The 15,804-nt window shown below is 45.4% G+C and overlaps 1 protein-coding gene across 2 annotated transcripts; it reads left to right on the plus strand.

The window, feature by feature from the left end:
* Positions 1-5,569: 5,569 nt before the first annotated feature.
* Positions 5,570-13,712, plus strand: LOC138784855 (cathelicidin-related peptide Pt_CRAMP2-like). Of its 2 annotated transcripts, none has more exons than XM_069960547.1 (5): positions 5,570-5,717; positions 8,463-8,713; positions 11,896-12,000; positions 13,305-13,388; positions 13,468-13,712. In XM_069960547.1, the coding sequence occupies exons 2-5, from the start codon at positions 8,522-8,524 to the stop codon at positions 13,651-13,653; spliced, it is 567 nt and encodes a 188-aa protein (XP_069816648.1). In that variant the 5' UTR covers positions 5,570-5,717; positions 8,463-8,521; the 3' UTR covers positions 13,654-13,712. The 2 variants fall into 2 exon arrangements, with proteins under 2 accessions (XP_069816648.1, XP_069816649.1); XM_069960548.1 differs by lacking the exon at positions 5,570-5,717 and adding an exon at positions 6,799-6,851.
* Positions 13,713-15,804: the final 2,092 nt, after the last annotated feature.

Here is a 15,804-nt window from a genome sequence, read left to right on the forward strand (position 1 = left end):
TTATAAAAAAAAAACACATTGTTACTTTTAAATCGTTAATCATTCGATTGGGCAAATTATCGCTCCGTGTGAAGGGACCATTATACTTATAATTTCTTTTCCTTTTGGCATTTCAGTAACAAAGATAAATTCTCGTCTTTGTAATTAGACAAAGCGATTTTTAGCGATCATTAACCTGAAATCGTTCACCATAAAACACAGGGCGATAGTTGTTAGTTACAATTGTGACTACGATCGATTACTCGGTCATTTGATCGTTGCCTGCATTTACATGAAATTATTATCATTTAAATTTGAACGATATAACGATAATTCAGGCGATATTTGTTCCGTGTAATAGGGCCCTTACTCTAATACGGTCGGCTTATACCATAAAGTCCTAAGAAAGGCAACCAGCCGACAGACTGTACACTCCAGTAATGTTAGCCTGTGGTGATACATGATAGAACTTATATCGGCCCCCAGTGGAAGCCTCCTGCTATGTATATAGAACAATATGGACCTCATATTCTCACACTGTGGGGGAGATTTATCAAACATGGTGTAAAGTGAAACTGGCTCAGTTTCCCCTAGCAACCAATCAGATTCCACCTTTCATTTTCCAAAGAGTCTGTGAGGAATGAAAGGTGGAATCTGATTGGTTGCTAGGGGCAACTGAGCCAGTCTCACTTTACACCATGTTTGATAAATCTCCCCCATACAGTAGAAGCGTACGTTTTGCTCTACGCACATGCGTACAGATGATCATTTACGCATTTGGATAAGTTTCAAAGTGATCGTTATAAATCTCCCCCTGTGACAGAGTCGTATCCAGTGCTGGGCAGAGAAATCAAAGCAAATCTCATCTGTCGGAAAGAAACAAGCAGAAGTTTTATGGTTCCTAAAAACTTTCCTGGCAGAACTCACATTGCCAAACCCTGACCCTGACCCCAATATTTAAATTAAGTGGACACACCTGCATCTATTCCATCCGCACCTCCGCTTCATGGCGTCTGTGTGTCCAAGGAATTAAAGGGAGAGTACACATTTAACAGATAAATGTTATTCTCAGGGATGTAACCAGAAAAAGGCTGGGCCCCATACAGGCTCGGACAGGCCCACAGGGGAGCAGGGGAATCCCCCGGTGGGCCCTACCCATTGGTGAGCCCCTAAGCAGGAGGTCTGCATCCCTGTTTAACAGCTTCAGGATGACATATAATCCCCCAGTTAGTTTCATTGGACTTTACTTTTCAAGAAACTTAAGTGGAGGGCTGTGCTGTTTGCATAGAGCAGGGATGGGGGACCTTCCACCCTCCAGCAGTTGCAAAACTACAACTCCCATCATGCCTGGACAGCTCCTATACACTAGAACAGGGATGGGGAACCTTAAGCCTTCCAGCTGTTGCAAAACTACAACTCCCATCATGCCTGGACAGCCTTCGGCTGTCCAGGCATGATGGGAATTGTGGTTTTGTAACAGCTGAAAGGCCAAAGGTTCCCCATCCCTGGCATAGAGTGTCTGACCAGTTGCTAACAGTGAGCGAGCATTGCCGGTCACATACACAGCACTGTGTAAAGTCGCTATAGTAATGTGAAAGGTTTGGCGCTGGGTATATCTGGTGTATGTAGGGTGGGCCCCTAGAATAAAATATTCCCTGATGGGCCCAAGGTACCCCAGTCTGACATTGGCCCCATAGGAGGTTTTACAATGGTTATGTATAGTCTATGAATCTAAACCTATGGGGAGTAACATCATCAAACAAACAAAATGACATCACTACAGAGGTACAAATTATGACATCATCACAATGGCACAGTGACATCACACAGGCACAGACAGATTATGACATCATCACAGACACAGTGACATAGACAGGCATGATGACATCATTAGGTCCAGGCCTCAGTCCTTCTGCTGTTTCTTCTGCTTGTAATGTGAAGCCTTCTGGTAACTAGAAGCACATGTCCGGCCGCGGCTCATATCTTGTTATTGACATTGTATTTGGCCGTCGTTTTATTTCCTGCAGATTACGCTAATTTACTGGTTTTACATTTTGTACCAATCTGGGATTTTCGCCTCCAGAAGACGCTGTGACCGGCCGCAGAACCTGGACGTTAATATTTCTGAGAACAGATGAGGTCAAAAAACAGAGCAAAGTCCTCCGAGAGAAAGTGAGAAATGAATCATTTGTACAGGAGATTATTTTTGGCTCCATTTTCCAGTATTTTGCTCCCAGTTTTAAAACCTAAGAAAATTCCAAGGAATCTGGTGTAACAGGCCAGAGTATAATCTGGGTAGGGGTTGATGTGGCCTGCTACACCGGGCGTCATATAGTGAGGATGTGTGAGGAAAAGTTACTGGGTGAGATTTAGGATATTTTATGAATCTTAATATTATATATAAATAATAATAAATCTGCCCAGACTACTGTAGGCGGGGTTCACACTGCCTACCCCCCGCCCGACCCCCCGCTAGAGCCCAAGATACTTACCCCATCTCGCCAAGTCCCGTTCCTGGAGCCGGTCCCGGGACGGAGATATCCCCATCTGAAGCCCGGCACGCACTGCTTAGGTGAGTCTGACACCCTTAGAGAATGACGGCTCCATTCATACTCTATGGGCGTCGGACCCATCTCTGCAACTCGCATGCTCCGGGCTTCAGACGGGGATATCTCCGTCCCGGGGGTAAGTATCCGGGGCTCTAGCGAGGGGTCAGGCGGCCTTCACCCCGGCACAGGGGGGTGACAGGTTCCCTTTAAGGAAAAATCTGATGCAAAAAACAGATGCAAAACCAGATGCAATTGTGTGTCATCCGTTTGGACCCATTTTTCTTTGACTTCCATTATAACAAAAGCGGATTGACACTACTTTTCTGTACGTTACAAAAAACGCATTCGTTTTGATCTGTCTTTTTTTTTTTTTTTTATAATAGAAGTCAATGGAAAACGGATCTAAAGGGAAGTCACACAATTGCATCCGTTTTTGCATTTTTTTCCCCTTAAAACGTATATGTTAAACGGATTGCAAAAATGCAGTGTGAACCCAGCCGTAGCATCATCCTTTGTGACATCTACCGTGAGGTAAGATGAGCAATTTGCCTCAGGCAGGAGATTATACAGCCCATGAGGGGCCGGCACTGGTCACTCCTATACATTGAGGGGCAATGAATACATTATATGTGTGATCACTCACTACAGTATAGGAGCAGGGAAGTCAGCAATAGACTAATATCTCTGCTCCTGTACATATATTCCAAGGTCTTGTGTGTTAATAGCGTATTGCACAACAGAGTATAAGTACAGAAGCAGAGACTCCAGTCTGACACCGAACTCCCTGCTCTACCCGGTGCTGTTAACTGGGTCTGTGTCCTAAAAGCGATCATGTTACTGCTCAGTGTCTTTCACTTCTAGACTGCAGGCTTCCTTATCCCTATCTGGAGCAGCTAGTGATGTCTGCCTGGCAAATGCTGCTCCATGAGATCGGCATGCATCGGGCATGCCGATGAAGAGGGAGGGCACAGGAGGGAAGATTATCACTACTAAGTGGAACAGGAGGGGGCATTATCACTTTTTGGTGGCAAAGGAGGGGGGATTATCACTATTTTGAGGTAAAGAGGGGGATTATAACTACTAAGGGGAACATGAAGGGGGTTATTACTATTTGGGGGCAAAGGAAGGGAATTATCAGTACTAAGCGGAACAGGAGGGGGATTATCACTATTAAGGGGAACAGGAGGTGCTGAGCTGCTATTCAGAGGTCAGAGAGGTCAGTGCTGGCTGTCAGAGGAGAAAGCTGTGATGTAGCTGTAAATTAACTCTTTGTTGTCCTGTTTTGATGACTCCTCTCCCTCCATCCCTCCCCTCTCCATAGGAGAACAATGAAGACAGGGGGAGAGATTCAAACGTCTTTTTCATGATAAAAATGCATTTTTCGGCTAATAAACCCAATTACAACGTTTCTTAAAGTCGCCTGTACTATTGATTTCTACACTTTAAAGTCAGTGTCTCTCCAGAAGAAAAGACACTGTGCCAGATTTAACAAAGTATATAAACTGCCCACAGCAACCAATCACAGCTCACCCTCCGTTTTAACAGAGCTAAGCCGTGATTGGTTGCTATGGGCAGTTTAGCTACTTTGCATATCTTTTCTTCCCAGAATTCCCAGTGGAGCATGAATGGCCTAGAAGAATCCCCACGTCTTAATGACATAGAGAGAAAACCCTTTTATCCCAATAAAAATCATATATATTCAGAATTTTGAGATGGGTAATGATCTGTTCAATTCAAAGGGTTTATGGGGGACCCATAGAATTTTATGCACATGCAAATGTATTGTCTTAAAACTCTTTATCAACGCCACTTCTCTCAATCTGAATTGCTGTCTAAATCAACACAGTTGCTTGTGGTAAAACCCCAAAAGTGAAATGTTGGAGAGTAATATGTTGCATGTACGAGAAGCAGAAGTTGTGGGCAATAAGTAATAATATAAATCACGTTCTTCTCTATGTGAAGAAAGCAGAAGTACTGGAGTCACAGGCCGAGCTGACCACATTATATGTGCAGGGCAATATCTACAGGGAGGGTTTACCATAAAGCATGTTACTCCATGCCATTCCTCAACATTTACCATAAACCATCTTCTCTTCCCCCGTGCCTCCTCCTCCCCTTCCTTAGGATTTATCATAAAACATCAATGGCCCACCCCTTTAAGATTTATGGTAAGACATCTTCTCCTCTATGTCCATTCCCAATGGTAGGGTTTGTAATGGAATTGTCCAGCCATTATAGTGGGATGCAATATCCATACATATTATAGGCCCTAAATTTCTGAAGTCATAGATATGAATATCCAAAGTAGATATGAGTCCAAAGTTGGAGGGGCTTAGACGATCCCTGTGTCCTCTACATTCTCACAATCAGTAGGGTATTGGGATATCTGTAAACAGATTTCTCTTCCCAATAATATGATTACTATGGCAGTAAGCAGGGGCGGGGCTGGCTCTTTGTGGGTTGGTGCATGGGTGGGATAAATACAGTGATCCTATGTTTTACATCCACTGACTGGTCTACTTCTTGCTCCCCGGTTCCATTAAGTTACACATTGACTTGTGGAGTATTTAGTGGGCAGTGGAATACTTTGTTATTTCACCTTTGTTTAACAAAGAGGCCCAATACGCTCTTCTTCTAGCTGGATCACCCCACCACAACACTGATCTGCATGGGGTTGTGGTGTCTACAGAGAAATTGAATGCAAGTTGGCAACTGAGCTGGGATCTTAACGGAACTGCGGCGCTCTGCTCATCCAGCACCTCTAACCAATGACCCTGCCGTGCTCCTCTGCCTACTCTATGTCCTCAGGTTAGTGGCATTTAGTCTTGAAGTGAAGATCGGAATAACTGGACTGGTTGCTATGGACTTTCTGATTGACAACTGTGCTGCAAAGACTGTGGTTGTTACAATGTATCCATAGCAACTAGACTGTCAGACAGGATGAGAGAAGGGTTTTGCTATGCCCTGTTTTATGCCACATAACAATAATGGTCCTCACGATTTCCAAGACCTGTGGCTGCTGAAATATTATACAACCTTCCCAACCTTGTATTCCTTCACAACATTCCCAACCCTGTATTCCTGCACAACATTTCCAAACCTGAATCCGTACACAATGTGTCTGCTAGATGCAGGAAGCATACCCGGTGACATGATGCTAAGCCTGGTGCTTAGGAGATGAGAGGATATGTAAGTGACTGTGTGGTATCCCACCACTGGTGTTTTCTGTTATATGCACCTGTCCTAAAGTTCTCACACAGCTTAAAGGACAACTCCGGCGGGACCTAAAAAAAACCCACAGACACACACACAGTTCATACTCACGATCCCATCGGTGATCATCGGCACTTGAATCTCCCGCCGCCCGCGACTCCGTCACTTCCAGCCGGCGTCTTTGGAACTCCCTCAGCCAATCAGGGCTGAGCAAACTGGAAGCCATGTCACGGTCCAGCCAATGAAAAGGCTGCTGGTGCGCAAGTGCACCAGCAGCCTTTTCATGTCCCATTCACTTTAGCAGAAGACACCAAGGAGGATGAAGGGGGGGGGGCAGACCGCTTATTTAGATACATTACAAAGTTATATAACTTTGTAATGTGTGTTAAATAAGCTAAGAAAGAAAAACGCCGGAGTTGTCCTTTAAAGTGGTGGATGTAGTAATTTATTTTCCCCACTAGATGTCACTATTATTTATTTGTCTTTCTATACACAGCTGAAGTAATGGGTTAACTGTTTATGTCATGTGTTTATGTGCTGACCACTCGCAGGTGCTCTTTCTGTCTGTCCTATCCTTTTCTCCCTCTCTCTTACCCACCCTCAGCCCCACCACTCACAGGAGGGTTTATACATTACCCCTGTAGAAGAAGTTAAACTGGTGGAGGAAGAGAGTCAGTCTTCACTTAGTTTCTAGTGAGAAAGGACACAACAGAACCAAGTTCCTGCAGAAGTTTAGCCAGGGCCTGGCTGTGGCCAGGACCCCTGATAGGGACCAAAGGCAGATGCTAGCTCAGAGAGAGACTTTATTTCTACAAGTGAACACTATTTCTACTATGCATTGATAAGCTACCTTAAGGGGAGAGTAGCCACTTAGAAACATCCTAGCCCACAACGGGAACCTCTCAAAAACATGCAGGGTAAACTCCTGAATAAAGAGGAGCTGACCTTAGTAGGGCAAAGCTACTATAGTAAAAAGGTCTACACATCCTACAGCGAAGTGCAGGGCAACTGGGAAGTCTTGGGAACCCGCTACACCCACATAACCGGTGACTGGGGCTCGTGCTACCCTATGATACTAGGGGGCAGAAAGCAGTGAGACATTGTCTAAACGTGAGTACGAGTATCACTTATCTCTGTTTATATAACTACACTACAGTTCTGGCAGAGTACAGGATCTACACTTGGCAAGGGCTCCTCTGGCAACCCCTCTCCTATTCTTTCTCCTTCTACAAAGCACTACCACTTCCATTAAAGCACTTACTTTTTCGAGCACCTACAGTATTCCTAAACAAGCGCAAGTCTACTATTGTCAGCTACCAAGTTGTACCGAGATTTGCACTGTCTGCATAACGTGTACTGTCTTTTTGCCAAGTTATAGAGTAAACGAAACGCACTGGATTCTGTATTCCTCTGTTTGCACCTGCACCTATACACACACCACCGCACACCTTGGGTTATTTTTCCCCTTCTCTGAGGGTGGCGGTACAGACAGTCCAAGTGGGTCAGTTACCACTCCAGGTTGCTGTGACAAGAGACCAAGGGACCCGCAACAAGCCCAGAGGTTATCGACTATTTGGGGACATAAATCGGCCATATGCAAAGCAGGTACCAACATCATACCTGTGCACTGCTACAGTGCTGGCGACACAACAAATAACATCAACAGTAACTGACTGGTTACCACCTACCTAATCATTGTACACACTAAGTACCCGCCCCTTCAGTATTGGTAGTGGTAGTGGGACCCCCTAATGGCAGCGATCAGCAGGATAATGCCCCGGGGGCCACACAGCAGACATTGCTCATGATTAAGGACCATGACGAAGAGATCAAGATGGTGACTCTGCCCCCAGATTCCCCAGATCTTAATCCCATCAATCATCTGTGGGATCCATGGAGGCACCACCTGACATTTTACTGGATCTTCTGCTGATAGCATAGGGAACATCACAGGGCTATTGGATCTGGGCCTCAGGGGACACATCAGCTGGCTTTGGGGTCCGAGTCCCAGGGGGACATATAAAAGGGATGTAGAGTTTAGAGATCAGGGGAACACATTACAGGGCTATCAGGTCTGGGTCGCAGATCACAGAACTATGGAGTCGGGACCCCGGTGGGACACATTATAAGGCTTTGGGGGTCTAGGCTTCGGGAAACACATGGCAGGGCTATGGGATTCCAGTCCAGGAAGGGAACAGCAGAGGTCTGTGGGGTTAGGGCCAAATGAGGGAGATACATCACAGGGCTATGGTGTTTGGGTCCAGGAGGATACATAACAGGGCTATCAGGGGTCAGAACATGAGGGGGGCGTACAGTAGTTTAATGTCATGACTATTTTAGTATCGCAGTTAATTTCCCTGGACGTGAATGGATCTGAGTGGCAATGCCAGACACAAAAGGTGTGGCGCTGTTTTTGGAAGAAAGCAAACTTGTTTTTCTGAACCAAGTCAATTGTATTGTGCAGCTTAGTTAGTCATTCAGGATAGATGTAACAACCCTGGCGGGAGCTGTGAAGAGGCTTAGAATTGTCACCCAGCTTTCCCACAGACAGACAGAACTTTTTGTTGTCTTGAATATTAAACTGCTGTCACGTTCCCTCCACATCTGTCAGCGACTTTCTCTTTCTCTTCAGTGTGGACGTCATGTTGTAATCTCAGAACCTCCTCTGTGCTGCAATCCTGTTCTTTTCTCTTCATTGCAAACTATTTTGTAATTATTTAGCGACATCCTCCGGACCATATAAAAGTGCCACAGTCATCCAGTATCACCAGTCACGCAGCATGGACAATTATCTGATTCTGGGCCTCGTGCTGGCAGCCATTGCAGCTACTCATGGCAACACATTACCCACAATGCCATGGGATGATGACGACATCTCCGTAATGTGTCTCATCGGCACTGATTACTACAACAGAGTGTCTGGAGAGAGCGCCCTCTACAGGCTCCATGGAAATGGCACCGAGTACAGCATGGTAAGTCTCCCTGACAGTATACATCTCCCATACTCAATGGGGAAGATTTATTAAACATGGTGTAAAGTGAAACTGGCTCACTTGCCCCTAGCAGATTCCACCTTTCATTTTCCAAAGTCTGTGAGGAATGAAAGGTGGAATCTAATTGGTTGCTAGGGGCAACTGAGCCAGTTTCACTTTACACCATGTTTGATAAATCTCCCCCAATGTTTTACAGCAATGTGATTTATGGCAAGATGACCCAGGGCTTCTGATCCCAATAATGGGCTTGATTTATAAATATAATCATACATCTATATATATTATTATCAGAACTAACGGCATAATACATCTTTGTAGCCTTTGTAGCAACCAATCAGAGCTCAGGTTTTAACTTTCAGTCTGCTCTGGGAAAATGAAAGTTGTGTTCTGATTGGTTGCTGTAGGCAACAAGACAGATAAAGCTGAGCTTTGATTGGCTGTTATGTGCAGCAATACAGATAAACTGCCTTGTTGCCCATAGCAACCAATCGGAGCACAACTTTCGCTTTTAAAGGGGTAGTGCGGCGGTAAAGAATTATTCACAGACTAACACACATTACAAAGTTATACAACTTTGTAATGTATGTTATGTCTGTGAATGGCCCCCTTCCCCGTGTCCCACCACCCCCACCCGTGTACCCGGAAGTGTGGTGCGCTATACTCACCTGTCACGTGCCGACACCTGTCTCCGATCTTCAGCGAGTGACGTCTTCTTCGGGCGGACGGCGAACAGCTCCGACTGTCCCGAATGCCGGCCGTTCTCTGCAGCGTCATCCGATGCTCAGCCGCGATTGGCTGAGCATAACTGTGCTCAGCCAATCGCAGCTGAGCACAAATGTGACGCGGCAGAGGGGGGACGGGCGGCAGCTACTTGGCCGTCCGTCCGAAGATGATGTTTGGCACAAGATGGCGGACGGCCCTCGACACGGATCAGGTAATGTATAGCGCACCACACTTCCGGGTACACGGGTGGGGGTGGTGGGACATGGGGAACGGGGCGATTCACAGACATAACATACATTACAAAGTTGTATAACTTTGTAATGTGTGTTATTCTGTGAATAATTTCTGAGCGCCGCACTACCCCTTTAAAGTAGTTTGAGAAGTAAAAGCTGAGCAGTGATTGGTCGCCCTGGGTGATCAGATCATTGAAGCCTGATGTCATCAATAGTCAAATATTTTTTGAAGATTTATCGGTACATTTGATGGATTTGCAGCAGACTGGAGGAGAGTGAGAGGGGTAGTGGAGAGGATGATGGTGGTAGTAGTAGTAGTAAAGTCATACCTCCCAACTATCCCGGATTCCGCGGGACAGTCCCGTTTTCGGGGTGCTGTCACTCGGTCCCGAAACGGCACCCAGTGTCCCGCATTATATGTGGCCCCAGCGGAAAAAACAATGAACCATTAACTCACCTGTCCTCCGGTCCCAGCAGCTCCTCTCCCGGCAGAGCGCGCACTCCTGTCATCCTCCGGGGTGGGCAGCGGGGTATACAGACACTGACTGTACCGGAAGTAATTCATATAGAGGCTGCAGGTCACTTCCGGTACAGTCAGTGTCTCTGTACCCCGCTGCCCGCCCCGGAGGATGAAGGGAGTGCGCGCTCTGCCGGGAGAGGAGCTGCTGGGACCGGCGGACAGTTACCAGTTACTGGTTTATTGTTTTTTTTGCTGGGGCCACACTAATGGGGGGATTGGCTACTATGTGGGGCACTATATGGGGGATTGGCTACTATGTAGGGCACTATATGGGGATTGGCTACTATGTGGGGCACTATATGGGGGATTTGCTACTCTGTGGGCCCTATATGGGGGATTGGATAATATGTGGGGCACTATATGGAGGGCATTGGATAATATGTGGGTCACTATATGGAAGGCATTGGCTACTATGTGGGACACTATATGGGGGATTGGATACTATGTGGGGCACTATATGGGGGCATTGGATACTATGTGGGGCACTATGTGGGGGATTGGATTCTATGTGGGGCACTATGTGGGGGATTGGACACTATGTGGGGCACTATAATGGGGGATTGGATACTATATAGGGCATTTTGGGGGGGATTGGATACTGTATAGGGCACTATTCAGTTAGCAGCATGTGGTGACTGTAGGGGAGTGGCTATGGATGGGTTGCTATGGGGGCGTGGCTATGTAGGGTTGCTATGGGGGCGTGGCTATGGAGGGTCGCTATGGGGGCGTGGCTATGGGGACCGTGGCGCACATGTCCCTCTTTGCTCTTTGCAAAAGTTGGGAGGTATGGTAAAGTCTGTAGGTGGCTAGGCCTCTCTCTCCTGTGTGTTGCGCTGACCTCTGGAGTGAGGGGATGTTATGAGCTTCAGAGTAAGAGTGGTTATGTTACCTGCAGGATGGCTGGGCCTTGTGGTGTCATGGTCTCTGTGGGCACTATGGTTTCCTAAGGGGCAGATTGCACTCTGGCACTTCCCTGTAATCTCTCTCTCTCTTCTTGGTGCTGCAGCAAAAGTTTTGAGGGGCTGCATCAATGTGTATGGTGGTCAGTGATGTGGGCCTGTATTTCCCCCGGGGCCAAGCTCTTACATTGCTGTATGGCAAGATGGCCCTTGCTGCTAGTTAGGTGCAGATGGGCCACACAGCATGGAGACAAGGAAGGAGGTGGTGACACAATACTTTCTTTACTGATAACTTATAGGCACTTGTACAGTTCAGTTGCATACAGATGTTAATGCTAGTGGCCTAGAATAGGTTAATGTGCTTGGGTGGAGAGTGCAAATTGGTTGCCTAAAACCAACGTTTGTCACTACGAGTGGGATGCTGAGGGTCATATAATCATGTGATCCTGGCTTACCCAGTGGAGCTTGAGTCTTTTTTCTCCCTGTCAGTCAGGGAGCTTTCTGCTTAAGTAACTAGGCCGGGCTGAAAACCACAACTTGTGGTTCCTAGAAATGTCCAGAGGTCCTTGTACAACCTACCCTCCAAAAGATAAGGTCCACTTGAAAGTCCACTTGCTTGTGTTCTTGGATTGAGGATTCCTACTACCAACAGACGTGGAGATCCTTTTCAGGCTTGAAAGGTGCACCTAACATATTACTAGTGAATAGATGCCATACTAGGCCCAGCCACAGGAATTGGGACATTAAATATTGTCATTATTATACTGTTGTTATTGTATTTTATAGAATGAAGCATCTTCTTTTCATGAACTTCACTTCACCATAAAAGAAACAATATGTCAGAAACTGGAAAAAGAGGTGACGGATGACTGCGAGTTCCGTGAAGACGGGGTACGTGTAATCCAGTATTTTATACTACAATACACGGAATAATGCTATTTACACAACACAAGAGTCATGTGACATCAGACATTAAACAGGTATACAGTATATACACCTGAGGGAAGTGACGTTTGATCCCATACATATACTCATGAGCTGGTTGTTGTAGTACAACTAAGGCACTTGTCAGAGGTTTTCCCACCCCCTGGATACACTGACATGGAACCTCTTGTTTTAGATAGCGGTAGTATTGTGCAGAGTGTCGCATGCTAATTAGCACAGAGTTAAACAGTTAAAGAACTTTGTAGTTGTAGTACAGTACAAATATAAATATATATATATATATATATATATATATATATATATATATATATATTATATGCTACACAGACTTATTTGGGCAATATACAATTGTTTCATGGTTCAGGAATCTTGGTAATCCAACATTTGTACTTTGACTTGTATAGAACACAACTGGCCTGCTGGCAGACCAAGAGAGATAAGAGTATAAGAGTTGATCTTTTTACAGCTTTCCCTCCCCAGTGTGCTGTAGCTGGACATGGCTAGGGTATCGCCAGACATAAAGAATAGTCCCACAACAGGGTCCTGGCCTCAGGCCAGGGCATAGAAGGATCTCTCAGCAGGTTCTCTGGGTATAGTCGTTCAGATACAGTACAACACTCTGGCTAGATCTTCCATAATCAATAACACTGGTCAACGGCCAAAAAGGTTCCGACATGAAAACAGTTGATCTTAACTAATTTTGGGGGCTGAAATCGTAAATGATGTTCAAATTTTGAAATTGGCTCTAATTTTCAAGATATAGACATACTTTCTATATTTCTCACAGCCTGTGATACAATACTGGAAAAGTTTGCATTATCAGTATTGCATCATCAACTGGTATATTGCATCATCTTAGAATGACCAATATGGAAAAAAAGTATCAGGGTAAGGCTAGGTTCACACTGCGTTTTTTAAATCCGTTTTTTTGCAAAAAAAGGATGAAAAAAACGTATGCATTTGTGTGCATCCGTTCTTCCATTGACTTCCATTGATACTGTATTCTTTACAATTCACAAAACAGTAACATGAGAACTCTTCCATATCATTGAAACTAGAGCCAATTAACATTTTTCTTTGTGATATTTGAATTCAGCGCATAAAAATCATTAAGAAATGGCTAATTTTATTTCGGAACCAAACAACTTTTGAAAATTTGTTGGCCAGTGTAATCACTCCTGCCTGCTATGGGACAGTGCATTCAACATCCATAGTGTAGTCACCACTCATCCTTAATTTTTTCCCCGCAGCTGGTGAAGTCATGCACAGCATCCTTTATGGTGGAAGATGATCGTGATGTCATCGTGGTGACATGTGATATTGCGGCTCAGCCGGTAATGCCATTATTATCACTGTTATATGGTAACCTTATAACCGCCATGAGCTCATCGTATCCTGTGTCTCCTTATACAGAGGTCAAGAGTGAGGAGATCGAGGAATGGTGGAAGAGGCAATGGTGGAAGAGGCAACAGTGGAAGAGGCAATGGGGGAAGAGGCAATGGTGGAAGCAGAGGAGGGGGTAGGGCTGGATCTGGATCCTCCATTGCAGGAGGTGGTAGTAGAGGAGGTGGTAGTAGAGGAGGCGGTAGATACGCATAACTTTTGTAATAACTTTATTTGTTCCTTTGTGACCTTGTGCAATTTATCATTTCAGTTGATGCCAATAAAATTGTTGAAGTTACTGTGTGTTATACTTCATGGGGGGGGGGCAAAGGGGGCCGTTATGGGGCCAGTAATGGGGGCCGCTATGAGGGCAGTAATGGGGGCTGCTATGAGGGCAGTAATGGGGGCCGCTATGAGGGCAGTAATGGGGGCCGCTATGAGGGCAGTAATGGGAGCCGCTATGAGGGCAGTAATGGGGGCCGTTATGAGGGCAGTAATGGGGGCCGTTATGAGGGCAGTAATGGGGGCCGTAATAGGGGCCGCTATGGGGGCAGTAATGGGAGCCATTATGGGGGTAGTAATGGGAGCCGTTATGGAGGCAGTAATGGAAGCCGTTATAGGGGCAGTAATGGGGGCCATAAACTGCGTCGTAGAGGTGGGAGTTCTCCTTTAATTGCACCTGTGCCTGGATTTGCATCCCGTATTGGAAGAGGTTGAAGAGGACTCGGTAATGATTAGCCGCCTCTTGAATCTGGAATTGCATTCGACCATGGTGGAATTTTTAAGAAAAGTCTAATTGTATTCAACATTTGTAATAAATTGATTTGTCGCTTGGTTTTAGGCGGCTGACTTTTTGCTTCCAGTTGATGTCAATAAAATTATAGAAGACGCAGAGTACTCTGTTACTGTGAGTTTACTTTCTGATGGTGAGAGTGTCCGATGAGGGTCTCCATCCAGCGTGGGCCACCTTGAAGTCTTCCCCGGCTGTGAATCCTCTCTCCGGAATCTGCCAGAGAAACATTTTAGGCTCCAACACATACAGTAGTTAGGTCCCTTGTACCCCTATATAGTAGTTACACCTCTGTGCCTCATAGTTTTAAGCTATCCCTGTGCCCCCACTTAATAATCAGGTATTTTCTGTGCCCCGGTATAGTAGTAAGGTCCCTATATAATATAGGCCTCTCTATGCAGTCCCTAAATAGTATCAGGCCCCTCTGCGAAGGTCCCATATAGTATGAGGCCCTGTGTGCAGCCCCAATGTAGTATAGACTGCTGTGTGCTGCCCCAGTAGTATAGACCCCTTGGTGCTGCCCCCAATAGTATATAGATAGACCCTTTGTGTGCTGCCCACAGTAGTGTGTACCTCCTTGTGTGCTGCCCCCAATAGTATATACCCCTTAATTACTTACCCATCCTGGCAGCGCCTCCCTAAACGCACATAGCTAAGGTTGGCCCTGTGTCCACTACTGCGCTAAAGAAACCCAAAATAAACTACTACCCTACTATAAGTATTGCTGCTATTCCTACTGATTCACTGTTTCACTGTCATAACTACTGCCGTAATCCTTCTCCTTACTAATACTTATAGTTTTAATAGGTCGGAAGAATGAATTAGGCGGCGTGTGCAGTGCCGCACAATCCTCTTCCCTACTGTGTGAGTGAATAACTTGGACTGATCAGCCGCAGTCTGATCACTCAGACCCCCACCAATTAAAAATTAAGATGTGGCAGTGCCTCTTTAAGTATGAGTAGTAGGACAGTAGTAGTAGGACATGGTAAATTGTAACAACCAAATTCATTCAAAATTTTTTTTGTTATTTGCCTCTAATAAATGTGAACACCTGTAATTAAAAGGGGTACTCCAGCAATTTTTTACTCTCAAATCAACTGGTTTCAGAAAGTTATACAGATTTGTAATATACTTCTATTTAAAAATATATCAGCTGCTGTATGTCCTGTAGGAATTGGTGTATTCTTTCCAGTCTGACACGGTGCTCTCTGCTGCCTCCTCTGTCCATGTCAGGAAATGTCCAGAGCAGGAAAGGTTTTCTATGGGATTTGCTGCTGCTCTGGACAGTTCCTGACATTGACAGTGGTGGCAGCAGAGAGCACTGTGTCAGACTTGAAAAAATACACTACTTTCTGCTGGACATACAGCAGCTGATAAGTACTGGAAATAAAAGTAATTTCCAAATCTAAATAACTTTCTGACACTAATTTGATTTAAAAGATTTTTTTTTTTGCAGGATTACCCTTTAATGAGAAGTGTGGCATACATTGTATACATGCTACATGTTGCTCAGTTCATCGCCACCATGCTGCCCAAATCACCACCCTCCTGCCTGTCATCCTGGTCACTGCCTGTAT

Source organism: Dendropsophus ebraccatus, chromosome 2, assembly GCF_027789765.1.
Source record: "Dendropsophus ebraccatus isolate aDenEbr1 chromosome 2, aDenEbr1.pat, whole genome shotgun sequence".
Lineage (NCBI taxonomy): Eukaryota > Metazoa > Chordata > Amphibia > Anura > Hylidae > Dendropsophus > Dendropsophus ebraccatus.

Excerpts from the sequence above, each read along its gene's own strand:
- LOC138784855 (XM_069960547.1), top strand. The coding sequence starts at position 8,522 with ATGGACAATTATCTGATTCTGGGCCTCGTGCTGGCAGCCATTGCAGCT. Across the intron at positions 8,714-11,895 it reads ATGGCACCGAGTACAGCATG|AATGAAGCATCTTCTTTTCA; the intron begins GTAAGTCTCCCT and ends TGTATTTTATAG. Across the intron at positions 13,389-13,467 it reads GTGATATTGCGGCTCAGCCG|AGGTCAAGAGTGAGGAGATC; the intron begins GTAATGCCATTA and ends CTCCTTATACAG.